This window comes from Camellia sinensis, chromosome 6, assembly GCF_055761805.1.
Source record: "Camellia sinensis isolate YWXY chromosome 6, ASM5576180v1, whole genome shotgun sequence".
In the NCBI taxonomy this organism is placed as follows: domain Eukaryota; kingdom Viridiplantae; phylum Streptophyta; class Magnoliopsida; order Ericales; family Theaceae; genus Camellia; species Camellia sinensis.
In genome coordinates this window covers 204,695,455-204,722,500 of record NC_138966.1, presented here as the reverse complement: position 1 = coordinate 204,722,500, position 27,046 = coordinate 204,695,455, and the positions used below count along the sequence as shown (strand labels likewise).

Below are 27,046 nucleotides of genomic sequence, written 5' to 3'. Positions count from 1 at the left end.
AAAGCATGTTGTTCATTCTTTAATGTTGTTTAGATCAGGTTTCAGCGAGCACAAATTTAACAGAAGTAATTTATTTATTTATTTATTTTAAATTGTAGGAAATTCTTTATAATGAGATGGAACAAGCGGATGCATATGAAAACGACTTCATTGAATATGAAGATGGAAATGCAGCAGAGGCTAGGAAGGGATCCCTGGAGATGGTGACTTTGGCTGATGTGGAACCCTTGGATGTCAATCCCCCGAATAATGCTGGTACTGTGAGTGACGATGAGGCTGATCTCAATTTTCTCGATGATGATTTGAGTGAGTAGCTGAGTTATGTGGCTCAACTAACATGGATGAAGTACTGAAATATGAATAATGCTTTTTACAGTTATTGGATTGTAGAGTGGGGGAGGGGGTTGAATTTGCTAGGCAGCAATTCTAATTCTGTAATTTTTTATTATCTGTTTATCTGTTTGTTGGTTTCACGTAAATTGGTTAAGCTTTCTATTTCTTTTTCCTTCTGTTCTTTTGCATGAACATGTTAATCAGTATAGCTGAGTCCTTTCATAGCCTTCCAAGCTTGAACAATTAAAGTTATTTAACCAATGTTGTTTTAAACTGCTGTAATATAGCAAGTACATGCTCTGGGCATGCAAGAGAATTGGGATGGAACATGCCATTGTAGGGTAAAGAGCAACTGGTAAATTTTTACCACGTTGAGTTTCATGTTACCATATATATATGTATATATATATATATATATATATAATATACTTTAAATTTCAGTTCTCAATGCGTTGAAATGATACTTCTGCCCTCAAAAGGCTACACTGCTCCTGTCTTCCCCCATATCCCGAGAAAAAAATTCCTTGCTGCTACTTCTTTTAACACTTCTGTGGTATAGTTTACTGTGATTTGACTTTAAATTTTAAAGTTTATTTTTACTTTTATTTTTTGAAACAGTAGTTTCTTTTTTGTTTTCGTGAAATCTTTTAAGGGTATGTGTATGCTCCATTCATTTGGTTGGATAATAGGTGGTGGAGTGGAAGAAAGGGAGGATAAATAGTATTTGGGATAAAGAAAAGTGCAAAGAAAAGAAGAAATATTTTAATTTGATGTATAGTATAGCAAAAATGATATCTAATTAATTGAAATTTACTTTCTTTTTTTAGTTGGAAAGGGAGGTAAAAGTGGCGATTATAAACTCTCTTTCACTTCCTGTCCAAATATGAAAACAAACAAAAGATGGAATAAAGAAAGTACTATTTTGAGTAATGTTACATCCTTGCACGTATATGGGCAGCGAAAGTGTTGCTCTCTCAAGTTTTTGTTTTTGACAAAAAAGACCCAACAGTACCAAGTAATTGTTGTTGTGTCATATATCATAGGGGAGTGAAGAGGCAGATTAATCATATCAGACAGTCCAGTAATGTAGTGCCGGAGCCAGGGTTTTGGCTTATTGGCCCGAGTATGTTATATATGTGTAGAAATTTAATGTATAAAGAGAAATAGAGAATTGTATAGATATTGATTGTATTATTGATTGATGTATGTTGATATATATTACAATGATTCATGATTCCTATATATAGAAGAGGGTGAGTGTGTAGTAGGTGAGGAGTAGGTGAGGAGTAGGTGGAGAGTAGGTGAAGTAGGTGAGTGTGTAGTAGGTGGTAGTGGTAGGTGTGTAGTAGGTGGATTTTAACAGCCCCGCAAACTCAAGGGGGATAGGAACTAACCAACTTGAGTTTGGAGAGAGTAACAAAACAAGAAAATACATAAAAATAAAAGAGGATAAGAGACACTGTATGGTCGTGTCAGACCATTGGTGAAGACACTGGATGGTGGTGTCATAACGTTGTAGAGGACACTGTATGGGGGTGTCATAACCATGTAGAGGACACTTTATGGGGTCATGTCGGACCGTTGTAGCAGACAATGTTGTGACAGTTGTTGTGACAGTTTACAGAATCTTGCTGGACCCTTGTAGAAACTAACCGGAATCAATGTCGGGACAGTTTACAGAGTCTTGTCGGACCCATGAAGGAGCTAACCGGAATCAATGTCGGGACAGTTTACAGAGTCTTGTCGGACCCTTAAAAAGTCGCACCCTCAAAAGGTGTGCCCAATCTTTCAAAAGGCGTGCCATCAAAAGGCGTGCCCAATCCATAAAAAGGCGTGCCAAATATGATGGCGAGGCACGTGAGTGCCTTGGCTGGCGCGCCCGTTTGTCGTCTGGCGTCAAGTGGCGCGCGATACGCGTGGCTGCCTCGGCTATTTAACTAAGACGGAGGCTGAGGCTGAGGCTGAGGCAGAAGCTGAGACAGAAAAACTGAGAGAAACCTCTGAAAAATTCTTCGTTTTGCTGAGAAAGATACTCTGTAACACTCTGTTGCCCAGAAAAATGGCTTCGTCTTCCCGCGGTCTGCTCACTCTCTTTCCCGACCTCAACGAGTCAACAAGAGAGATAACTGGTGCGGTGGCACTGGAACCTCAACCAAGCGCCCCGGAGTTTGCTCCGTTGAACTTTCCTATGCGGTCTGTGGAGCAAAGAATGGCAGTGCAATCGGATGTGGAGGCCAATCAGTATACATTGAAGTCATATGTGGAAACCATGACTGCGGTCACAAACTTGTCGCACCGTCTGCAGAGTAGGACAAATGAGATGCAGCAGTTAAACGCCCAACTGGCTCTGCTCCAACGCATGTATAAGGATGCGCGAGCAGAGATAAGTGTGCTAAAGGCGGAAAACAAGGAGCTGAAGCGGAAGGCCACCGTTATGTTCCGATTTGGAGGTCCGCCATATGCTGCAGTGGAGGAGCAGGGGGGAGTGAATGTGCTTGGTGGATTAGGAAGCACAGAGGCAACACCGTCAAGGACCGTCCAGGACGGAGGCAAGAAGAAGAGACCGGCGGCAGAGTAGAGAAGAAAAATCCTGCCTGCGGATGTGGATGTTTTTGGGCGTTTGTGTTTGTGGTTTTTTTTTTTTTTTTTTTTTTTTTGTAAAATTGTGATCGGGGTTGATCCCTGAGATGAATAAAATATGATTTGGTGTGCAAAGCTATATGGTATGAATGGAATTTGAAAAAGATTAAAAATAAGGTGAAAGAAAAAGAAAGAAAGAAATAAGAATAATATATATTTGAAATCGGCAATGGTTTTCGGTATATATATATATATATATTTTTTTTTTTGGTTTAATAATAATAAGAATAATAATAATAATAATATATTAAGAATAATAATAATAATAATAATAATATATTAAGAAGGAAAGCAGGTGCGCTGGTGGGTTGGAAAGTAGTTGTTTTGGTGGGAGAGATGATGATGTTTTTTTTTTTTTTTTTTTTTTTTTTGAAAAGAAGAGATAAATAAAATAAATAAATAAACAAAATAGTAAAAGAAAAAGTGTTGGGTGGAATCCAAAACCCACGTGAATCACTTCTGCAGAAACAACATCAACATCTAGCTAATGGCCAATATAATATATCATACTATAATAATATAATATATTATGATACAACATACCAACCCACAGAACTTAGAAACCACCAAATGAGTCAGGCCTTGACTTTGGAGTCAAGAGCCTCTGCGACCGCACTTTTGCAATTGAAGATTTAGTATTTGCCATGTAATTTGGAAAGAACGAGTACTCGTATGTCAAGGACTCTGGATAGGACTCGGGTTTGGAGGCTGCAGAGTAGTACTGTGGGCTGCTCTGTGCTGTACCGAAGCAATAGTCCTCAAAATGACCACTGTGAGCTCTCGGGCTCATGTCTGTCAGTGCTGATGGGGGTGGTGAAATTTGTCGGTGATCTGGTTTTGAGTAGACGCGATTTGGTGCAGAATGTGTGGAGGAGACACACAACACATACGGACGAGGGACACACTGATTCAGAGAGCAAACACGCACAGCAGAACAGACGGGAGAGAGACCAACCTCACCATCTCTCTCTCTCTCTTGGGGAATGATGGGAAGGCATGTGTAGAAAATAAGTGGAATAGGTTGAGGTCCGGCGGGCGGCCAAGGCGAGGTTGCCGCCCGCCGGTGAAACGAAAAATACCAAGTGCTTAACCTTGCTCTGATACCATGTAGAAATTTAATGTATAAAGAGAAATAGAGAATTGTATAGATATTGATTGTATTATTGATTGATGTATGTTGATATATATTACAATGATTCATGATTCCTATATATAGAAGAGGGTAAGTGTGTAGTAGGTGAGGAGTAGGTGAGGAGTAGGTGGAGAGTAGGTGACGTAGGTGAGTGTGTAGTAGGTGGTAGTGGTAGGTGTGTAGTAGGTGGATTTTAACAATATGTTTCACTAGTAATTGGTTTCACTCCCAATCATTTGGGAATTACAGCGGATAACTGACAATGCACGCTTCACTCATTATCCCAATCACTTATTTGAGGACACTAATAACATTGTATTCAATCTAGCAAACAAATTTAGTCATTTCCTCCTAGCTGCCTTTATATTAACATTGTGGGTGTTCATCTAATAAGCTCAACTAATCCAACACCATGATCAATGTCTTGTTGCCAGTGGTATACACATCATCAGTTCAATCATCCACCTCTTCCTCCCGACCTGTTTCTAACCAATGACCCCCTCATCATCCATATTTTCACAGCGAGGTGAGGTCAATATCACATACATCATACCCCACCACAGGATCAAGGTCGGGGATTTTTCTTTTCGAGTGGCATTCAAACACTGGTATTAACATTGGAAGTAGAAATTGTAATGACGCTCTTGCCCCTATGTGTGTGTGTGTGAGAGAGAGAGAGAGAGAGAGAGAGAGAGAGAGAGAGATTGATGGCCACTTCACATTTCACACCAGTATGTGAAACAAAGAAGAACACAAAATATATGACCAGGAAACTGGCTGAACTTAAAGGACAATTATGAATTGACAATTGTTCCTTAAACAATGGGTGCAAAATTTTCCCTCATTTACCTATTTACACAATGTTGGTTTAAGATACCCTCTACGAATGTTCTAGTTTGTAGCCACAGCCTTGATTCATGGCAGAGGTTCTTGTGAATCTCCCAAGCGAGACAAATGAAGATATGCATCTGTCCCTGTCAGAACAAAGTGCATGCATCCATGTCAGCAATGTTGGCGAGGAATCAAAATAGTAAAACAACAGAGTGAAACTTATATCCACGAGGTACACACACTAATGAAAAATCAGAACCATGGAGTTGAAATATGACAAACATTAATATGCATACGAATAAAAGCCTAACATATCTACAGGGTAAGCTCTAGAACCAGCGGAATTGTCCAATCCTTGCCATTTTTACACCCTCAATTTTATGTATTTGATCCTTACTCAATTCCTAGATTTGACCCAAGAATAGTGTCATTTTTATTCAATGTAGCCCAGAATTCCCACCTTGTTCCATGGAGCATCTATTTCAAGGACAGTTCATGAAAGACAATCAGAAGGAAAACAGAGTTCTAAACAAAATTTGATATCCTTTAGAGGGAAAATTGGCCATATGTACATCCTTTATGCTCAGTTGGGCTCCAAAGAAAATCAAGAAGAAACAAAAATTTTGAAATCCTAAGATGTTCATTCCAACCCTGACTAGTATTAACATTCCTATTTATCTTTCCTTTTCTACCATCATCTTTCTAGCACAAATACCCGAGACTTGATTTGAGAATAAAAAAGGTAGCAATATAGCTATTTGCCTACTATATCAACTAAACACTGTAACTTTAAGTTTGGATGTCCAATAACAAGCATTTTGTGGTAAACTCAAAACAACAGGACAACAACAGTCATGGAGGCACATTATATGGGCACAATGCTGATTTTGATACATTTAGGGATCCTTGCATTTATGTACAGTGCAACACTGTGCAACAATTAACTTACCATATCCTTCCATGGAGATGGTTTGCAGATCCCCTCCAAAATATCTTGCATATAAGCGGCTTATTGGAATCCCATATCCATAACCAGCCATTGTTGCCACATTGGCTGTTCCAAGTTCTGACCGCTCATCCATGGGATTTTTGGCAGTACTGTAAAGATATGTAAAAATTTTTGGGAGACCACTTCTTGGTATTCCCCCTCCTTCATCTGAGACCTAGAATCAAAACAGACCACAGTTGTTGAGAAAATATTAAGATTAGTAAAAACAAGTGCAACTAAGAAGCTTCTTGGTAATACTATGCGTTTCTGATCAAGTTCATGAAACAAACATTGGGAAAAGAACAGAATTTTCTAATGACATAACATTCAGGTTTATGTTAAACAAAAAAAAAAAAAAAAAAACATGCCTTGATGGTAACATCCTCTATTCCATCAGCGACTATTAGTCGAATAGGAGGTGCAACTTTGTCTGAGTCCATAAACCGCTCCTCGACAGCACGCAAGGAGTTCTTAACCAACTCAAAAACCATCATATGTAAATGTATTGGAACATACCTGTTATGAAAGCAAATAAAGTTAATGTAGAGCATAAAAGAAAACAGAGAAGAACAAAGTCTTACTTGGAATTTCATTATTTTGGACAAACAATGTATACACTAATTTAGGAGGTCAACACAGCAATTTTGTTTATTTAAAATGATTATATTAAAGACAAACACCTCAGAAAAACATTTTCCTGGTTTATGGCAAGAATAAGAAGTTTAAAGGAATAAGAACAAGAATAAGAAGAAAATCACCTAACAAATAAAGGAATGATAAACTAATTAATTAATTAGAAGGAAAATAGCTTACGGGAATGTAAAACTAGGATCCCCGTAAATATTAACGTCAGGTGCACTACCATATTCTCGCAAACAAATTGCACGGGCATCCTCACTGGCACATCTTGCTACCTCCACAGGAGACATTTTTGTATGTATATAACCCACACAATCAGGGGGAGGGTTGGTATCATGCAATGCCACATGCTGACCTGAGTTGCAATCAAATTTGAAGTGCATATATCATGTTAGTATCCTTCTTCAGTAATGCTAGCAAAATTGATTACGACAAATAAATATAATTCCCCCCCCCCCCCAAAAAAAAAAAAAAAAAAAAAAAAAAAGGAAAAGAAAAAGAAAAGAAGAGGTCAATTGAGCATCTCCAATGGTTGGTGCAAAATGGCAATGGTAAACCCAAATTTTGAGTAGTACCAGAATGTCATAATTTGACAATATTGCTCCAATAATTCAAATGTTCTTGCATCTACTTTTTTTTTATAAAAACAAAAAGTCAAATATAAATGTCATTTGTGGGTCTCATCATGAGAGAGATAAATACCAAGTTTTGGCAATTTGCTGAATTTTGTGCACGCCATTGGAGATGTGAATTTGGAAGATTTTTTTACCAAATTTTGGCTTTGGCATGGAGGATAGCATACCATTGGAGACATATCAAATGCAGTAAGTGGAAGTAAGCAAGATGGGGCTAACCAATAAGCATACGAATCCCGATTCTTGACATGTAGAAGCGATCCAGGAACTGCTGGATCTCATCCAGATCCTCATAATCAATCTTCGGATCCAGGCTTTTCTTCAGCTGTTGAACCCCCAAAGCCATTGTGGGAACAACATTATTGTGTCTCACCTTAATCATCTTAAGCATTTGAGTGAATTCCAGCTCATCGTTTGTGTCCTTGATCTCAGGAAAGGACCTAAGGTCACGGAAAGAATCTAGATACCAATCTCGCACCTAAAACATAAAAAATTATATATATATACCGCGTACTTGGCTCAAATAATGAAAATCAATTCTAAACCATTCTATTTACTTACACACATTAATCCGCACAACTACAAAACACTACATTAGCAACCAAGACGGCAGCAACGAAATGATATCCTAAGCACTAATAATTCACCATCGAATCCTTGTCAGTGACCTAGTAACACTTGAAAGCCTAAAGGGAAAGCTCAACCTAATAAATAACTAAACAAACATACATAAACACCCATTTTGAGAATATTCAAAGCCACAGTCAAGGCCAAATTTTGACGGGTCGTTACACACACAAAAAATAAACACTAAATTATACCAAATTCCTTAGATTAATGGTAAGTCCGATATCGATTCATAGGAATAAATGTGAAATTAAACTAACTTAGGGGTTGTTTAGGGTGTCCTAAATAAGTGTACTTTTTGTCTTTTTAGATTGAAAAATTTAGGAAAAAAATATAGATGTTCGGGTTAACTTTTTGACTTTTTATGAAAAAATGTATAATAAAAAATTATAAAAATTGATTTGTAGGGAAAAATTATGATTGGAATTTGTGTAGCCGTAATTGTTGATTTTTAATGAATAGTGTTAACTTTTTAACTTTTTGAATAACTTTTTAATTTTTTGACTTTTTTACAATATGCCAAACTTGGCCTTAATTGCTAAATTCATAAATTAATTCTGATCAAAGAGATGATTTTTTATAAACTAATGATAATTGAAATACTAACAAATTAAATGAGATATTAAAAATGAAATTGGGATTACTGATTTTGGAAAAACGTAATGAATTCACCGCTAGTTACATAAATAAGGTTTTAATTTGAAAATCAATTATGTTACGGTTCGAACCAAATAATATTTGGTAACTACAAGTACAATACATTGATCAAGAGAATTTTCATATTCAAGGTATGAGACGATACCTAAATTAGCACAAATTTATAATTTCCAGAGTCAATAGAAAAGATGAAATATTGTTAATATGTATACAACAACTTAACCAACTACTTGGTAAGAATTTCAAAGATATGAAATCATCACATCCACACATATGTGAATTTATATATATATATATATGTACACACACATCCGGATCTTCACGCATGTTGTAAAATATTCGAAAAACGCAGGTAGAATGCAAGATTAATTTAAAAAAAAAAAAACAAAAAACAAATTATTAGTTTAAATATTGTAACATGTAAGGTTGAGATTGTGTAAGTACCAACTAATCAAAAGCATTAAAAAAATAAAATAAAATAATAATAATAATAAAAAGATATCATAAATAAACGGATAAAAAAAGAAAAAAAAGAAAAGAGTCTTTTTCCTCTCCGATTGATAAACAAACTTGCGATTAGTTAAATAAAAATTCACAGGACAATTCCCATCCATATAAAAATTATAATATTCCATAGTAGTACTAAGAATGAACCCCAAAATTTATTTTTATTATTATTATTTAGAAATGAAGGTAGAAATAAGAAAAAAATAAATAAAAAGAAGACCTGGAGAACAGCAGGCTTTAGGGATAAGCCAAAAGGGAGGGAGTGGAGGTCCATGGCTCTGCGAGCAAGCCTAATAGGGAGCTGGTTATGAAGGAATTGAGCAGAAATGAGCAAATTGCGGTGGGTGGGTGTGGACCCGAACTCCATCATGTACCTGAGGCTCACCCCCTTGGGCTTCATACCACTCCATCGCTGCACCTCTTCCATCAGCTTCTTCGACGACCACGACGACGTCGTCTCGCACACCTTCTTCGCCGCCATTAATACCCCACCAACAAATTGCAAGTAACATGCAACCGGACCACACAAACAAAACCCAATTTCACATATATATGTATTATGAAAAATCAGAGAGAGAGAGAGAGACAGAGAGAGCGCGCGCAATGTGAAATGTATATGTATGTATATATCTTTCGTGTACAGACAGACAGACAGACAGCGATAGAGGAAAAAAACAAGTGGATTACGCAAACTAGGGTACGCGTATTAGGCAGAGCCATATAGCTGGTGGCTGTAAATGGTTGAGAGACTTGAGGAGGAGGGGACAGCCCACAGTTTCCTTTTTGGTTCAGGCTTCTGTCACGTGCGATGCTGACTCACAAGTTATTTGATACTGCGGCTGCGCCCTATTTTGGGAAGTAGTTAAAATCATCTGTCAGTTTTTAATTTACTTCCTCTCTCGTAAATAAAAAAAATCAAAAAATATTTTTAAAAAATCAAAAAATAATTTTAATTATTTTTTGAAAATACACTTGAACCACTCCCATATTCTTATCCTTTATATTTTATTTTAAAACTCTATTCTAAGTTTATAATAATAATTTAAATTATCTCATAGTGAAAATTATTTATACAAATAATTAATTTCGTTGAATATTGACAAATATATAAATAAATTATTTTTGATTTTATATAATAAAATGTTTAAGTTTAAATTTATAATTACAGTTCATTTTGAAAAATAAGATACAATTTATTCACATATATAATGATATCTATTAATTTTTTCATAACTCATCTAAATTATTGAGATTATGAAATGAACGGCTTAAATTATCAATATAAACCTAGAATGAAATCTAAAAAATAAAATATGAGAATCATATCCTATCAAGACATGGTTATATGGGGTTTAAATATTTTGTTTGATTAACTTTTTAATTTATTTTATATTTTATTAGAATAAGTTTCAACCATATTACTAGATGAGAACTTTATTTTTAAATTTTTTATAAAAAAATATGTAAATTTTTTTTTAAAAAAAAATATGACAATTTTTAAACTAAAAAAATCCATAAACAAAGTTTTTGCAAAATCTGAAATCGTTGAGATTGTTTTGAGATATTGACATGTGATGTCAATCAATAGCCCGTGTGACATGGAATACTTGGAACAATTCACATTTAAAAGGACAAGAGATATACATCAGAGAATTTTTGCGTTCATCCGCCGATATTATTATTTAATTATTTATTCTGTCTCTCTTAAATTATTATTATGAAAAATTATTCATAAATTCTATCCTGAAAAAAGTTAAATCATTTAGTTCTATAAATTTTTTTGTATATCATTTAATCCTAATGTATTGTCAGATTTTTTAAGATGTGATTTGATTCATTTATTTTTACATCAATACCCTTTTGAGGGTGTGATTTCTCTCTCTCACTGTGCAACTATTCATCAATGGCGAAAGAGAGAGAAGATGTTTGTTAGAGGCCGACTTCGAGCAGTTTGAGTAGCACTGCGGAGTCTTTCAGTGGGCCCAAGCCGCCGCAGACAGCGGTTGCTCCGTCGTCTGTGTCCCGACAAGCGCCTCTTCGAGAGGTGTGTAAGCATCTCGGAAAGAGCCGATCGGCTGCGTCGGCCGTCGGAATCATACTGCCGGTAGCTTCCAGAAGAGACGATTCGCTTCTCGAACAACACGATGGGATCCAAAGCGCCATTCTTCACTGCAAGAGATCATATAACTCATCCAGATCCAGAGGTAAATAAGACTAGTCATATTCAATTTACACACTAAATCCTCAATTATTAATTAATTCAAATCTTAATCTGTTTCTCTTGAATTTTGGTTCGCAGATTTCTCTGTTGTGTCACGAACCGTAAGCAAACCTTGCCACGAGATCTCAGTTATCAATCCATCTAGAAATTCCACAGAGGAAATGGGAGTCTGAAGAACAATGTTTTGATGTTCAATGTTTGACGTTCAATTAGGCCCTGATATTTTGATGTTTGATAGTGGAGATGTTCAATGTTTGAAGAACAATGTTTGATGTTCGATTAGGCCCTGAAATTCAATTTTTTTTGTTGATGTTATTGGACCGGAATGTTTGATGTTCATACGTTGATGATTAATGTCGGTGATGTTTGATGTTGTTGATGTTTTTGTTTGATGTATATGCCCTCTATGGTCAATTTCCAAAATTCAAATTTTTTGTTGACGTTGTTGGACCGGAATGTTTGATGTTCACATGTTGATGATTAATGTTGTGATGTTTGATGTTTGATGATGTTTTTTTAAAGTTTGATGTTTTTTGATGATGTTTTGTTGATGTTTGATGTTGTTGATGTGCTTGGAGAAAAAACAAACATCTACAGAGTTTTGGGCATTTCAGTCAATACCACGTTGGGATTTTCCTCATTTACCCTTACTAAAAAGCGCAAAACATAGTGTAACACTGGTTATTTTGTCATTAACATTAGTTTGGGACTAATTGGATCATAAGATAAACTATAGGACCAAATGGATCATAAGATAAAGATTTGGGATTTATTGGTGCATCGCCCTTATTATTATCTTTAACTCATAAATGGATCACTTTTGAATGAAATGTATATCAAAATCTAATAATTATTATTAGAAAAATAATAATAATATGTATATGTCTATTTTTTAGACTTAATTTTTTTAAATTTAGTGATATATTAAGAAAATAATTAATTGATAATTAAAAAAAATTAATTATTAATCAATTATCTTTCTAATGTATTACTGAATTTAGAGAATGGATCTAATTTTTAAGCCTTAGCCTTTGTTTGAAATGTAGATTGACTTTTTAAATTTTTAGCTATTTAAGTTGGGGGTAAAAAAAATTATTTATAATAAACTTTTTGATTTTTTTAATTTTTATGAGAAAAAAATAAAATAATTATAATTTAAATATGACATTTTATTTTATTAATTTTTTAATTTATTTATTTTATCTTAAGATTGTTACTATTGTTTCGATCAGCACTGCATCAGTTGGTAGCAGAGCCTGCTACGTTCTTGCTTCATGCCTAGGAATCACAGTGATGCTCGAGAGGTTCTTGTGGAGGAGGAGGTAATAGATGATGATTCTAACCTGCTGAGTTTTCATAGTGAAAGACCAAGGAGAGATCATGCATTGAAAATTTATAAAGATCACGTGAACCAAATTACTAAACATGATGATTTGATTAAATGGCCTTTCACATCAAAATTTATTCCAGATCCGATTGTGGATTGGAGTAAACCACCGATTTTTTATGATGACCCATTGGCTCAACTTTATCCCAGTTTTGCCGAGGAGGCAACCCCATTTTTCACCTTGAATTGGTCAAAATATGCGAAATTTCTTACTTTTCGCGGAGGATTAGATCCAGTAACTGGGGGTCTATGGTTGACCGATATTGCACACCATCATTTAGCTATTGCAATTCTTTTCCTGATAGCAGGTCACATGTATAGGACCAACTGGGGAATTGGTCATGGCTTAAAAGATATTTTAGAAGCTCATAAAAGGTCCATTTACAGGCTAGGGCCATAAAGGCCTATATGAGATCCTAACAACGTCATGGCATGCTCAATTATCTCTTACCCTAGCTATGTTAGGCTCTTTAACCATTGTTGTAGCTCACCATATGTATTTTATGCCCCCTTATCCATATCTAGCTACTGACTACGGTACACAACTGTCATTGTTCACACATCACATGTGGATTGGTGGATTTCTCATAGTTGAAGCTGCTGCGCATGCAGCCATTTTTATGGTAAGAGACTATGATCCAACTACTCGATACAACGATCTATTAGATCGTGTCCTTGGGATTTTTATTGATAAATCCCAGTTAGAAGTGTTTTAACCCAAAAAGTCCATGAAGGAATTTTTTAACCCATTTAGTCTCATGTATATATAGTTTTATTCCATAAAGTCCTTTTTCTTGATTTATACTATTTTCTTGGACACTTATACCCTTATATTTAATTTTGATACCCTTATAAATATTTTTTGAACGGTTAGCAATTTTATGATGTGAACATTCATATTTTAAAATTCACATTGGTAGGAATGTAAAATTGGCCCGTGGGCGGCCAGAAACCCGCCCGCCAACCGAGGCGGGCCCAGCCTGTTGACAATGTGAATATTCACATTGACATGTTAACATTCACATTAATATGAGTGTAAAATTGGCTCGCATTCCGTGGCGGCGCGAAACCCGCCGACAGTCCATGGGCGGCCCGGGACGAGCCCGGTCCGGCCCGTTGACAATGTGAATATTCACATTGACATGTTAACATTCACATTGATAAGAGTATAAAATTGGCCTGCGGCCCATGGGCGGCCAAAAACCCCCTCCGCGGCCTTGGGCGAGCCCGGCTCGGCCCGGCCCGTTGACAATATGAATATTCACATTGACATGTTAACATTCACATTGATAAGAGTGTAAAATAAGCCCGCGCCACGTGGCTTCCCGAAACCTGCCCACGGCTCGTGAGCGGCCCAGGGCGGGCCTGGCCCAGCCTGTTAACAATGTGAATCTTCACATTGACATGTTAACATTCACATTGATAAGAGTATAAAATTGGCTAGCGGCCCAGGGCGGTCCGACCCGGTCCGTTGACAATATGAATATTTACATTCACATGCTAACAGGCACATTGATAAGAGTGTAAAATTGGCCCGCAGTCCGTGGGCGGCCCGAAGCCTAACCGCAGCTCGACCCGTGACATTGTAAATATTCACATTGACATGTTAACATTAACATTGATAGGAGTGTAAAATTTGCCCGCTACCCGAAACTTGCCCGCGGCTCGGGATAGGCCAGGCCCGGCCTGTTGACAATGTGAATATTCACATTGACATGTTAACATGCACATTGATAGGAATGTAGAATTGGCCCGCGGCTCGTGGGCTGCCCGAAGCCTGCCCACAGCTCGGGGCAGGTTTGTTTGGGTTCGGGGGCGAGCCGGTGGGTCGAGCCTCAAGTCAGGGCGATGGGCCTGGGCCTAGTCTCAGGCTTGGGCGGGCCTGGCCATTTTTTTAAAATTCTTTTTAATTTTTTCTACGAAAATTTTATTATTTTCCACAAAAAAAAAAACACTAGGCCTCGGCGCGGGCCGGGCCTCGGACCGAACCTTGAATGGGCCTTAACGGGGCCGATGGGCCGGGCCAGGCTTCAAAGTAATGGCCCAGGCCTTAGCCTAGGGTCTCGGACTAGGTTCGAGCCCAGGCCCAAACGAGCCTTTCCCGAGCCGCGGGCGAGTTTCGAGCAGCCTACGTTCTTTTTTACTATTCTATTAAGTCCTATTTGAGGTAAAAAGACCAAAATACCATTTTCATCTGCTTATATTCTATTTAGTCCACATTATTTTCTTATGTTTCAATAAGTCTTATGGGAGACATAATTACCAAAATACCCATAATGTGAATGTTCACATCGTCAATATGAATGTTCATATCATCAATGCGTAGAGGCCCGGCCGGACCATATCGAGCCTCGTGGGTATCCGAAAAAATCTGGGTCGGCCCGGCCCACGGGCCAAAAAATTAGGCCCAGGCCCTAGCCCTGGCACAAGGGTATTCGGGCTTTAGACGGGCCGATGGATCGAGTCTCGGGTCGGGCCGGTGGGCCTGGGCCTAGCCTCGAGCTTAGGTCAGGCTTGGGCGGGCCTGACCATTTTTTTTAATTCTTTTTAATTTTTTCTACCAAAATTTTATTATTTTCCACAAAAAATGACATTGCGCCTCGGGCGGGCTGGGCCTCGGACCGAGCCTTGAATGGGCCTTAAGCGCGCTGATGAGTCGGGCCAGGCTTCAAAGTAATGGCCTAGGCCCTAGCTTAGGGTCTCGGACATGCTCGGGCCCAGACCCAAACGAGCCTGCCCCGGGCCGTAGGTAGGCTTCGGGCAGCCCACGGGTCGCGGGCTAATTCTACATTCCTATCAATGTGCATGTGTAACATGTCAATGTGAATATTCACATTGTCAACGGGCCGGGTCGGGCCTACCCCGGGCCGCGGGCAAGCTTCGGGCAGAGGACAAATTTTACACTTCTATCAATGTTAATGTTACACATGTCAACGTGAATATTCACATTGTCATGGGTCAGGCCAAGCCCGCCTTGGCTGCTGTCGGGCTTCGGGCCGTCCACGGGCTGCGAGCAAATTTTACACTCTTATCAATGTGAATGTTAACATGCCAATATGAATATTCACATTATCAACGGGCCGGGTCGGGCCCACCCTGGGCCGCTGGCCAATTTTATACTCTTATCAATGTGAATGTTAACATGTCAATGTGAATATTTACATTGTCAACAGGCCGGGCCGGGCCTGCCCCGGGCCGCGCACGAGCCATGGGTGGGTTTTGGGCAGCCACGAGGCGTGGGCTAATTTTACACTCCTATCAATGTGAATGTTAACATGTCAATGTGAATATTCACATTGTCAACGGGTCGGGCCGGCCCCGGGCCACGGGTGGGCTTTTGGCCGCCCATGGGCCGCGGGCCAATTTTGTACTCTTATCAATGTGAATGTTAACATGTCAATGTGAATATTCACATTGTCAACGGACCGGACCGGACCCACCCCGGGCTGTTCATGGGCCACGGGCGGGTTTCGCGCCGCCACGGAACCCGGGCCAATTTCACACTCCTATTAATGTGAATGTTAACATATCAATGTGAATATTCACATTATTAACGGACCGAGCCTGCCCCGGCCCGACTCGAATTTTTTCGGGCACCGATGAGAATCGACATGAGCCGAGCCCCTACACATTGACAATATGAACATTCACACTGACGGCGTGAACATTCACATTAGGGGTATTTTGGTAATTATGTCGTCTATAGGATTTACTAAAACGTAAGAAAATAATGTGAACTAAATGGAACATAAGTAGATGAAAATGATATTTTGGTCTTCTTATCTTAAATATGACCTAATGGAATAGTAAAAAAGAATATGAATTTGATGGAATAAAACTCTTAGAAAGTGAATTTATCAAAAAAAAAACTCCCAAAATAATTATAAAAAAATAAAAAACATACGAAACATTTTATTGCTTTTAGAAAAAACATTGCGTGGGTGTGGAACCCACACAATGTGTGTCCCACGCCTATACGAGACATTTGATAAAATTTTTCTAACATTTTTGAAATAAAGAAAGGCAGAGTGCATTGAAAATGGGGCAGCCTGTAATTGTCCTTATTTTAGTAGCCAACAACAGCGATTCTCTGTCTGTCTTTCCATTCCTTCATTATTACAACACGCATTCCTTTTTGTAGTGTATATTGTGTGTGTGTGTTTGTGTGGAGAGCCCTAAAGCTAATCCATGTTTCTATCAGTGTATTTGGGTTTTGCGGTGTGTTTTTAAATTTTGAATTACGTTTATCTAGTTGTACGGTTAGGGTTTGTTTGGGTGGTTTACGCTGCTTGCTGGGTCAAGAGGTAGCAATGAATCAATCATATTTTTCAGCGACAGCTCAGACTTAATATTAATTTGGGGATTTTTGATTTAATTTGTTGGGTTGGGTTGGGTTTGGTTTGGAGCATTCGAACAATAATAATGTGGTGAAGTTGGAAGCAGGTAGGGTATTTGGATTCGATTTGCAGGTGGGAATTTTCTTCTTTGAGTTCTTCTGACACGCGAAGAAACACAAAATGGCAAACATGGAGTTGCAGATGAGCCCCCAGTTGGAGCAGATCCACGGCGAAATTCGTGACAACTTTCGAGCTCTCGCGTATGTCCCTTTCTCTCTCTCTCTCTCTCTCTCATTCTATACTACATATATGTAACAACTATATACACTTAAATACACACACACACACACACACACACACACACCTACAATACACATTGCGTTCTCAAAGCAACTACTAGTTGTTTGATTTGTGTTATTTCAACTTTTTCCTGGACTGGAGATTTATAATTATTGCATTCGTGTTTGATAAGTTACGAGATCAAATTCCTTTCTGGTTTCCCTGGAAAAGTGGTTTTTTTTTTTGTAATTTTGAACTAGTATTAATCTTCCCTTCCTTTTATATTTAAAAATAAAAATATGTTCAGTTGCCCACATTTAGGACTTGATTATGACAATAAATAAATAAATAAATAAATCCCCAGCTTAATGCAATTATTTGGTTATTTGGGTTGTATTTTCCATGTACGAGAGACACCCAATTATTAGTAGATTAAAACTACTACTACTTCTTCTTCTTCTTCTTCTTCTTCTTCTTCTTCTTCTTCTTCTTCCTCAGCAACCAAATGTAGGGTAAGCATATATGTAGCTCTCTCTCTCTCTCTCTCTAATTGACTGTCAATGCTGGATAGGGGTGTGTAGTGTAGGGTTTGTTTATCAGACACATCTAGATTATTTTTTCAAACGGGATTGATAAGGAAGGAAGGAGTGTATCAACATCGTGGTAAGCTTTCTCTTGGGAGTTAAATCCGATGGATAAATTGAACCCAGGATTGCTTTTGTTTGTCAATCAAACATTCAATCATTTAGGATCAGAACTCGTTCCGAGGTTGAATGGGTTATTCTATTTTGGATCTACTTTGGTGCCTTTCCAAGGTTAGGGTAAGAGCTTGTGTTATTATTATAGGAAACTCACGAGTTTTAATTGTTGTCCATATTAGCAGAAATAATTCCTTTTTGGAACTTGTCATTATTCTTTAGAGCTTACTTTCCATCTATTTTCTTTTCCTTTTTGGCCACTTAATTTCATTGAGTCTTTTATAAGTTAGCTAGCGGCCAGATACATTACAACTTACAAGACTGAGCTCGTTATGATGACAATGATTGTTACCTGCGTGTATTCAGAAATGGCTTCCAGAAGCTGGATAAGATTAAAGACTCCAATAGACAAAGTAAACAGCTGGAGGAACTTACAGGGAGGATGAGGGAATGTAAAAGGTATGGCATGTGTCATCTTCTACTATCTTTTCACTATTCTATACTTGTATTTGCATGCATTGGTTTTGAAATATGCAATAATGACATTTATTATTTTTCTCTTGGACCATAACTTTTGAGGCCTCATTTGGGAAGGCTCTGTTTTAGCCAAAAAGTCAAAAAGTTACTAAATTAGCCAAAAAGCCAACAACCCATACCAAAAAGTCAAAGATTCTCTTTTCTCTCTACTTTTTGCACATCTTTTCGTAATTAGCCAAAAAATCATCCCAAACATACTAGTTTTTTTTAGCTCATATTTTAGCTAAATAGCCAAAAAGTTACTAAATTAGCCTGTTTCCAAACGAGGCCTGAGTTTTGATCCCAAGAGAAGGGAAAACATAGAAATGGGAAATTAATGCATCAAACACTCTATACTCTACAAAAACTCTTAATGACTCTCTGCAGTGCTAGACTATGAGCTGTGAGCTCAATAGTGATTGTGGCTCTTAAGAAATTCCTGTTCTATCAATAAAGACAACTTGGTCTTTGGCATACAATAATGTATTAACAATTTAGTGTGTTAGTCTTAAAAGATTGTAATAGTGTAGAAATGAATGACGTTGTTTGGGAATTAATCTTACCAATCGTGAGTGCTTGGTTTTGTCTACTTGTTATTTTGTAAATTAATACCTTTTGGATGAAAGTTGTGTAGATTTTTTATTCTATTGCATTTTGTGGATCAATTTTACATGTTGGGTATTGTTTGCAGATTAATCAAAGAGTTTGATCGTGAAATTAAAGATGAGGAAAGTAGAAATCCTCCTGAGGTTAACAAGCAACTTAATGATGAGAAGCAATCCATGGTAAGTTTGTGGGAGGCCATTACATTTCCGAATTATACAATTTGAGCGTGCACATGAATTGTGAACACACATGTATGTGTACAACTTCAATATGTTGGAAATTTGGGTCCAACTAAATTGTTACATATTTTTTAATCCCAACAGGAAACTGCTAGGGTGCAATTTGGACGGGTTTGGTCAGGCTGAGGGCTTGTCTAGGCCCGACCCGAATTGTGAATAGAGTTGCTCAGTCCTAACCTCCAAACCTGAAGTGCGCAGCCCATGCGCAACCCAAGCTCATAATTTATTGAGCTTGGTTTAGGCTTAGGTTACACACAAAATTTGGGCTATGTTGTTTATAATTAAAATTTTGGATTTTTTTGGTGCTATTAGTAAAATTTAGCCCTAGCTCGGACCTAATTCAAATTTACACTGCCCAAGCTTGAAAATTTGCGGGTCGGGCTAGGTTGGTCCCACCCAAGTTGTACTCGTAAGTATTGTAATTTGAGATCTCCTTTAGTTTGTATCGTGCAAGTTTCCATCCAATCTCTATGCAAAGATTTCCATTTTTCAACAACTCTTTTGATGATTGTGTTCAATGTATGTCTAGCTGTCCTGGATTGCCATTGATTCTGAAAATAGTATATGATGCTGTTTTGTCCTCATACTGGAATTCCAAGTAGATGCAATATTTGATCATTAATGCACAGCACTTGACCATTAATATGTACTTTTGCAATGTCTAAATGTTTTTGAGAGTCTGATCTACTTTTAGTTTTAACAAATTTAATGCTACATACGTTTAAGCTGCTTGACATGTGATATATTTTGGTCTTTTATCTAGGTAATTAGTTGTATCGGGCACTTTTTGCATCAGCTTTAAATCTAACACTTTAAATCATTTTACTTCAAAGGATCCAGTCATCTGCTTTCAGGTCCATTCTGTTAACTGATTATTTATAATACTTGACGGGAAATTTGATCTCGCTTCTTAGCCATTTAGAAAAAGTCCTGCCCTGTTCCTAAGGTTCAGAATAGTGACCTATTATCCAACAAGAAAACAGTTGTTGCATAGCCTGCATGACCAAGAACACTTGGTTTTATTGCCTATCAGTGAAGAGCTCTCTCTCTCTCTCACACACACACACACACACTACGTGCACCCTAATGCACATACATCCATATTTCCACACTTGTCTGAAATTGTTCTGAGTTTCTGTTTGTGACCATCTCTTCTATTTTTTCTTGCAGATCAAAGAGCTGAATTCATATGTGGCCTTGAGAAAAACGTGAGTTCGTTTGTTTAATATAGGGTTAATTACATGATGACCCCCTCAACTATTAGTGAATATCACATTGCCCACCTCATCTATGAACCCGGACATATTGACCCCCTCAACTATGAAAACTGTATAAATACATCCCTTTGGAGGTGGCGAAAGTGATTTAAAAATTGCCCTGGTTCATAGATGAGGGGGCAAAGTGAAATTCGCTAATAGCTAATGGGGTCTTGATGTAATTAACCCTTCAATTTATTTTCCTATTAGATCACAAATTTGTGCTGCCTATCAAATAATGCCTTTTACTCAATGCTTGTGTTCTGAAGTCCAGTGGTCGTTTTTGAATGATATTATGGTTGACTCATTGAAGTTTGGAAATTATTTCAGGGTTGCAGTTATAATTTAGCCAAATATTTTAAGGCCAAGGAAAAGAAGATATAAAAGACTCAAATCTCTTTCTCTCTCTCTCTCTCTATATATATATATATATATATCTTTTTTTGTTGTAGATTTTAATTTTTGACATTTTGTAAGGTTATTGATTTGTTGATAACTCATCTAGCACATGATAGACACGTAAGTTATTCTGCTGAAATTTACTGATTGGCAATGGTGCTGTTCTGATTTAAATTTTCTGGTTGATTCATGAAGATTGAATACTAGTGAATTCCATGCTTATTGGCTTGAAGTAATAGTGTTATCTTTGCCCTGTTGTGAGAAATGATAGCATGGCCATTGTGTTACTTTATTGTCAAGGAAAATGGTTATGTAATCAAGGAGAGAGGCTGCGAGAATGGAACAAAGTCGTGAAACCAATACACGACTTCATTGACATAATGTGGAAAATAGCTAAATGTCATTGTGGGATGGAATAATGACTTAAATGGAGCTGAGGAAGCAAAGTCATGTTTTGAAAACACAATGTCAAAAATACCTGAGCTTGGGAATAATTTGAGGCAATGCTTGGGTTTGGGAATTAAGTTTTAAAATAACCTGGATTTGGTAAAAAAAACTCCACAATATCCATTTAGAAGTGGAACCATGATAACAAGCATCTGGGTTGTGGTACAATACCAATTAGATGGTGCTTATTCTTTGAGTAATCTAAGTGGCAATGCACCATCTTTGTGAGTGATTTTACATCCTTAGCATCATCTGCGACGTTTCCATATTACGTGTTTTACCCATCTTCATCTTGAAGCTGATAATTTATCCTATTTGTTGGTATGGCAGGTATATGAGCAGCCTTGGCAATAAGAGGGTTGAACTCTTCGATATGGGAGCAGGCGTTAGTGATCCTACCGCTGATGATAATGTCCAAATGGCATCAGGTGAGATCAGGATTTTCTTTGTTTCTGCAACTGAACAATTTGTTGTGCGTGAGTTATTTGGAAAACCAAAAGCTGCCAACACGTTTCATGATTCTCGTTTCTGTTGTTATTGAATGCCTGTCATATGATATGTGCCTTCTTTGAAGCATGGACATGGGACACGACACGTACACGTGGACATGCAAATTTTTTAAAAATGGTGCACGCTCAATATATATAAATTTTTTTTATTTATTGTATGTAAAATTAAAAAATATATATTATTTATTTATTTACTTTAATATCAAATATCATTCCCAATTTTTTTCTACAAATAAAAATAATTTATTCTATACGTTAATGTTTAGCAAACAAGAATATTAAAAAATATAGAAAAAAAAATAAAAGAGGGGGAAAAAAGGTGTTTTTTTTATTACTAAGTGCAAAAAAGTAAAAAAAAGAAAAAAAAATAAAGAATAAAATAGGGAGAGAGCAAGGTTCTAAAAAGCGGTTGCAGTCGCCGTAACGGTGGCGGTGACGGTGGAGGTGGTGCGGTTACGGTTACGGTTGCAGGGTGTAAAGGCCGTAGCGTAACGGTTGCGGTAACTGGAACTGTGAATTTTTTTATTTTTCGCACAATTTGAAAAAAAAACTTATCGATGCGCATATTTTTTTTTCATAATCATATTTATTGGGTTTTAAAATAAATATTTATCAATTTTTGTAAATTTTTAAGTATGATCCAATATATTTCATATTTTAAAATTACTATAAACTGAGTTTTTTACATTTTATTTTAATAATTAATGACTTTATATTATATAAAAAATCAATCACTAACTATTATATATAAGATAAATAATGACAAAAGTAAGAGAATAAATAAAAGCCTAAATATTTATATATATATATATATATATATATTTTAATCAAACCAAATAGATAATAAGCACACTTATTATTATTATTATTATTATTATTATTATTATTATCATTATTATTGTTATTGTTTTCAAACAATATATAGATAGACATAAACAAACAAACAAAATGGTTGAGTGATAGCAGCTAAATAGAATAGCATAGGTTTTACAGCTTCAATAAATCAATAACTTGTTTTTCATCTTCCCTCTTCTCTCTCTATCTCTTGTTCTTCCATCTTTCCTTTTTATCTTCCCTTCTCTCTCTCTATCCCTCTTCCTCCATTTTCAATTTTTTTTTGTGTGTTTTTTCAAAAGAAGAGTTCGGAACCGTTACGTAATGGTGCGTAATAGGCCGTTACGGCTATTAGGCACCGTTATGACCGCTACGGCAGACACACCTGTGAATCTCAATCACACTGCAAAAGCGGCCATAACGGGTGGCGATAACCACCACAACCGTTATGTAACGGTGTTACGTAACAGTTGTGACCGTTTTTTAAAACCTTGGGAGAGAGAGACAATAACACGAAGAGGGGAGAGAGAGAGAGTCAAACAAAAACTGAAAGAGAGCGAACAAGAGAGATGAACAGAGAGACAGATACGAAAGAAACGAAGAACAGAGGGAGAGAGAGAATTGAAGAAGATGAATTTGTTCGATGATGTACAGAGAGCACCGAACAGAGGGAGAGAGAGAGGGAGAGAGAGAGAGAGTCAAACAGGTTCTCTGTTTTCAACATGTCCAAGAGTGTCCAAAAGAGTGTCAGGCTGCAAAAATTCAAAAAAAAAAAAGAGGACGCATTAGGTAGAGTGTCGGACACGTGTCCGACGTGTGTCTGTGTCCGACACATGTCCGACACCTATACATTGCCTCCGGAGAGGTGTCTGTGCTTCATAGGGGGTGTTTGGTGGAGCTTTTTTAAGCCAACTTATGGCTTCTGGCTTTTAAAAAGTTATTTTGGACTGTTTGGTTAAACTTATTTCAAACAGCTTCTGATTCTAACAACTTATTTTAAGCCAAAAAAGCTGATTCTGAGAAGCTGCTCACCCCTTGTTTCTGATTATCAGCTTCTGCTGTGGACATGGTAATTCACGGTTATACTCTTAGATTTTTTTATTTTTTATTTTTTTAAAAATAGAAAAAGACCTAAATGGACTATTAAATATTATTATTATTTTTTATGAAAAATGTAGACAAATAGTGAATAGTGAATAATAAAAAATAAAAATTAATTGAAAAAGCTACTTTACAGCTTATTTAACAAACACTACTCAGCAACTTAAATCTATAATCCAACAGCTATACCAAACAGATTAACAGCTTCTGATTAAAGTCATAATCTATAATCTGTTAAGCTATAATCTATAATCCATTTTAACAGCTACACCAAACAGCACCATAGTGTGCCTTTTTTGCTTCTATTGTTGTTTCATTTCCTGCATAGAAGAGCAATCCTTAGGTTCTATAAACTTCAAATTCATATAATACTAGCTTTGAGATCATCTGCTATTAAGAACTCATTGGTGGTAGAATCATATTAGACTTGTACGTGAAGCATTATGTGATTTATAGTCAAGTTTTGCAATTTCAGAGTTATACTTTTTCCTCTCGTTTTTTCTTTTTTGAAATGTTACCCAATAAGAATGGGCTACCTCGTTACCAACTTAAACCTTAAGTTCATATGTATTTAACGTAATGTTGAATTTTGTGATTTTATCAACATGATAAATAGTCGGTCTTTTCTCATTCTGCAAGAAGTGATGGATGGTTGTTGGTACTTAAAACCCCAAACTTGGTGGAAGAATGTTTTGATTCTTTGAAAAATACCTTTTGAATTTTTTAATACTCATTTTTAGTGTTCTTTAAAAATAAAATAAAAAATCAGCTTTTGCTTTAGTGGGATTCTGCCTGATTTTAAATTGTTCTTGTGTTTGTTTCATTTATTTTCTTAATATTTTAAGCATTTATTTTCTAGTTTCTCCTATATTACCTTATTCTTTTCCCAAATTTTGGCATTTTCCTATGGAAGTAGTTTACTTTTTTTTCTCTTTTTTCTTTTCCCCCTTCTTTTTGTTTCTTCAAAGCATATAGATATAACTTAGAATGTGGCACTGTTTCTCATTTTCATGGATTGTCTTGTAGCAATGTCAAACCAGGAGCTTATTAATGCTGGGATGAAGACAATGAATGAGACTGATCAAGCAATCGAACGCTCCAAACAGGTGAGCAGTTTAACTTTAAAACATGTTATTTGCTTAAATATTGTCATGAAGTGACTTTGCCTATAAAATCTAAGTAAAAAAATTGTGTTCTAAACTTGAGATTGACCCATAGGTTGTTGAACAAACTATTGAAGTGGGAACCCAAACTGCCGTTACATTGAAGGGTCAAGTGAGTATGGATCGCCAACCATCTCTATTTTTGTTGACCATGCTCTGTTTCTGTGTCTAATTTTTGTTCTCTCTCAAATCCTGAATTGTGCAGACTGAACAAATGGGTCGGATTGTTAACGAGCTGGACACAATTCAGTTCTCTATCAAGAAAGCCTCCCAGCTTGTGAAGGAGATTGGTAGGCAGGTTGGCCTGTTGTTTGCCCATAACTTCAACTTTATTCAATATTATTATTCTTGTTCACCGACTAAATTGCAAATGTTTTCCAGGTGGCTACAGATAAATGCATCATGCTTTTCCTGTTTCTCATTGTCTGTGGTGTGGTTGCTATAATTATTGTTAAGGTATTTTCTCCAATTCTTCCACTTGTTGCCCTCGATTTTGTCTTGTTAATTTAACTACCTTGTCATTTTCTAAGTGGACAAAGGCCCCAGAAAATAGAAATACAAAAATAAGAGGAGGAAAAAAAAAGGAAAAATGGAAGTGAACCATGAAGTTTCTTTCTAAGTGTATATAGTCATGCTAAGGTGAAAATATGAATTGTGATTGGGGAATATTTGTGGCAAGTCCTAGGATCTTTGGTTGGTTCTATGAGGTTTTCTTTCTTTGCTCTTTGTGGGCAAGCTTCTATACACACACATATAGACATGGATAAGTAAATGTTCAAATCAGACAGAATTTGAAGTTGCAAGGCATTTTTAATTTAGTCATTAAATAGCATGCCCATGTTAACAGGAAGGATGGTAATTTTTGTCAAATTGTTGGGATATTGCTAAGCTTTGAACAAACTATGGGAGGGTTCCACACCACTTACCTATGTATGGGTGTGTACTTAATAGTGCTCAATTAGTGGTCAACTTGTGCATAATGTTTGAGTGCATTAACTATCTCAGGAGCTCTTTTGCATATTTCCACCTAGTTCACTGCACCATGCCACCTATATTATTGCCAGTTTAATATGTTTCATTTCAATTTTTAGTCTTAACTATAATTCTTAAACTTTCAGATTGTGAATCCCAACAACAAAAGCATCAGGGACATCCCTGGATTGGCTCCTCCAGCTCCCACTAGGAGATTGTTATAGCTGGGGAAAGTTTCAAGTGAATTCATCATCTGAAATGGGGGTAGTTATTCCATCAAGTCATGCTTCACGTTGTGGGTGGAGATGATGGGAAAGAAGATGAAAGTTCCGTTGGTTGTGGTCATTTGTGGTTTTCCACATTAATCCATTCTTGCATGAGATGTGCATATCATGTTTGTGACTTCCTTTATATGTAAATCATATGTGAGGTTTGTTCATACAATTAACCTTTTTGCATTTTTTTTTTTTTTTGGGAATGCGTCGGTTCTTTCTGTAAACCTTTTGTAATGCCAGAAAGAGGTAATATACTTGATTTCTACCATGAAACTGAGTATCTGTTCTGATCATATATGGGGTGTCAATGGAGTTGTCAGTATTGCCATGATTTTAAAAGTGCATGTGTTCTCTCCCTCTCTTTAGTTGTTTTTACTGGTCTTTGTTTTTTTCAGAGTTGTCTGCCTTTTCACTGCAATCCCCACTGACCTCTTCAATAGAAAATTTCTGGCAACACTTTTATGTCAAGCAATAGAAAACAGCAGTGCTAGGGGCATAAAATTGTGATACCACACTTTTCATTTTCGGGTGCATTCTCTGCCAAAATTTGTGCTAGTTTTATTTGGCATAAAATGTGCAACCAAGACAGGTTCATTTTAACTAAAAAAAAGTATGTACATTGGAAATTTAAGAGATACTTCTTCAAAAGATCAAATAGCATGTCTTTTCATCAGTTTTCCAGGAGTCTGTTTGAGGTATAGGAATGCTCAAGCACTGCCTTGGATACCTGCTGGCTTTCGATTATCAAACAATACCCAATCAATCAAAAGCGTTTTTAACTCAAAATTTACCTAAAAACCAAAATAAAATACAACAGA

General features: G+C 36.8%; 3 protein-coding genes across 12 annotated transcripts in view; 2 read left to right on the top strand and 1 right to left on the bottom strand.

Moving 5' to 3' along the window:
* LOC114308061 (hAT dimerization domain-containing protein) overlaps positions 1-557 on the top strand; it is a 5,918-nt gene extending 5,361 nt beyond the window's left edge. For all 9 annotated transcript variants that reach the window (XM_028253852.2, XM_082873007.1, XM_028253581.2 and 6 more), the window contains one exon: positions 99-557. In XM_028253852.2, coding sequence (XP_028109653.1) covers positions 99-314 — 216 coding nt within the window. In that variant the 3' untranslated portion in view covers positions 315-557. The remainder of the gene's footprint in view (positions 1-98) is intronic.
* A 4,310-nt stretch (positions 558-4,867) lies between these two features.
* Positions 4,868-9,790, bottom strand: LOC114308383 (pyruvate dehydrogenase (acetyl-transferring) kinase, mitochondrial). The gene is made up of 6 exons (XM_028253995.2): positions 9,210-9,790; positions 7,418-7,676; positions 6,738-6,918; positions 6,293-6,440; positions 5,886-6,099; positions 4,868-5,079 (listed from the first exon to the last, which is right to left on the bottom strand). The coding sequence occupies exons 1-6, from the start codon at positions 9,468-9,470 to the stop codon at positions 5,021-5,023; spliced, it is 1,122 nt and encodes a 373-aa protein (XP_028109796.1). The 5' UTR covers positions 9,471-9,790; the 3' UTR covers positions 4,868-5,020.
* Positions 9,791-16,612: 6,822 nt separating this feature from the next.
* On the top strand, positions 16,613-26,496 carry NPSN13 (Putative plant snare 13). 2 transcript variants are annotated; one of them, XM_028254179.2, is made up of 10 exons: positions 16,613-17,194; positions 18,278-18,370; positions 19,119-19,212; positions 20,443-20,480; positions 21,705-21,802; positions 24,845-24,924; positions 25,037-25,093; positions 25,187-25,279; positions 25,363-25,437; positions 26,100-26,496. In XM_028254179.2, exons 1-10 carry the CDS (start codon positions 17,115-17,117, stop codon positions 26,175-26,177), a joined length of 786 nt encoding a protein of 261 aa, XP_028109980.1. In that variant the 5' UTR covers positions 16,613-17,114; the 3' UTR covers positions 26,178-26,496. The 2 variants fall into 2 exon arrangements, 1 of the variants encoding a protein (XP_028109980.1); XR_003645574.2 differs by having other exon boundaries at positions 16,626-17,194; positions 25,187-25,271.
* Positions 26,497-27,046: the final 550 nt, after the last annotated feature.

Excerpts from the sequence above, each read along its gene's own strand:
- LOC114308383 (XM_028253995.2), bottom strand. The coding sequence starts at position 9,470 with ATGGCGGCGAAGAAGGTGTGCGAGACGACGTCGTCGTGGTCGTCGAAG. Across the intron at positions 7,677-9,209 it reads TAAAGCCTGCTGTTCTCCAG|GTGCGAGATTGGTATCTAGA; the intron begins GTCTTCTTTTTA and ends TTTATGTTTTAG. Across the intron at positions 6,441-6,737 it reads GATCCTAGTTTTACATTCCC|GTATGTTCCAATACATTTAC; the intron begins GTAAGCTATTTT and ends CTTTCATAACAG.
- NPSN13 (XM_028254179.2), top strand. The coding sequence starts at position 17,115 with ATGGCAAACATGGAGTTGCAGATGAGCCCCCAGTTGGAGCAGATCCAC. Across the intron at positions 19,213-20,442 it reads ATGATGAGAAGCAATCCATG|ATCAAAGAGCTGAATTCATA; the intron begins GTAAGTTTGTGG and ends TTTTTCTTGCAG. Across the intron at positions 25,280-25,362 it reads TGAAGGAGATTGGTAGGCAG|GTGGCTACAGATAAATGCAT; the intron begins GTTGGCCTGTTG and ends AATGTTTTCCAG.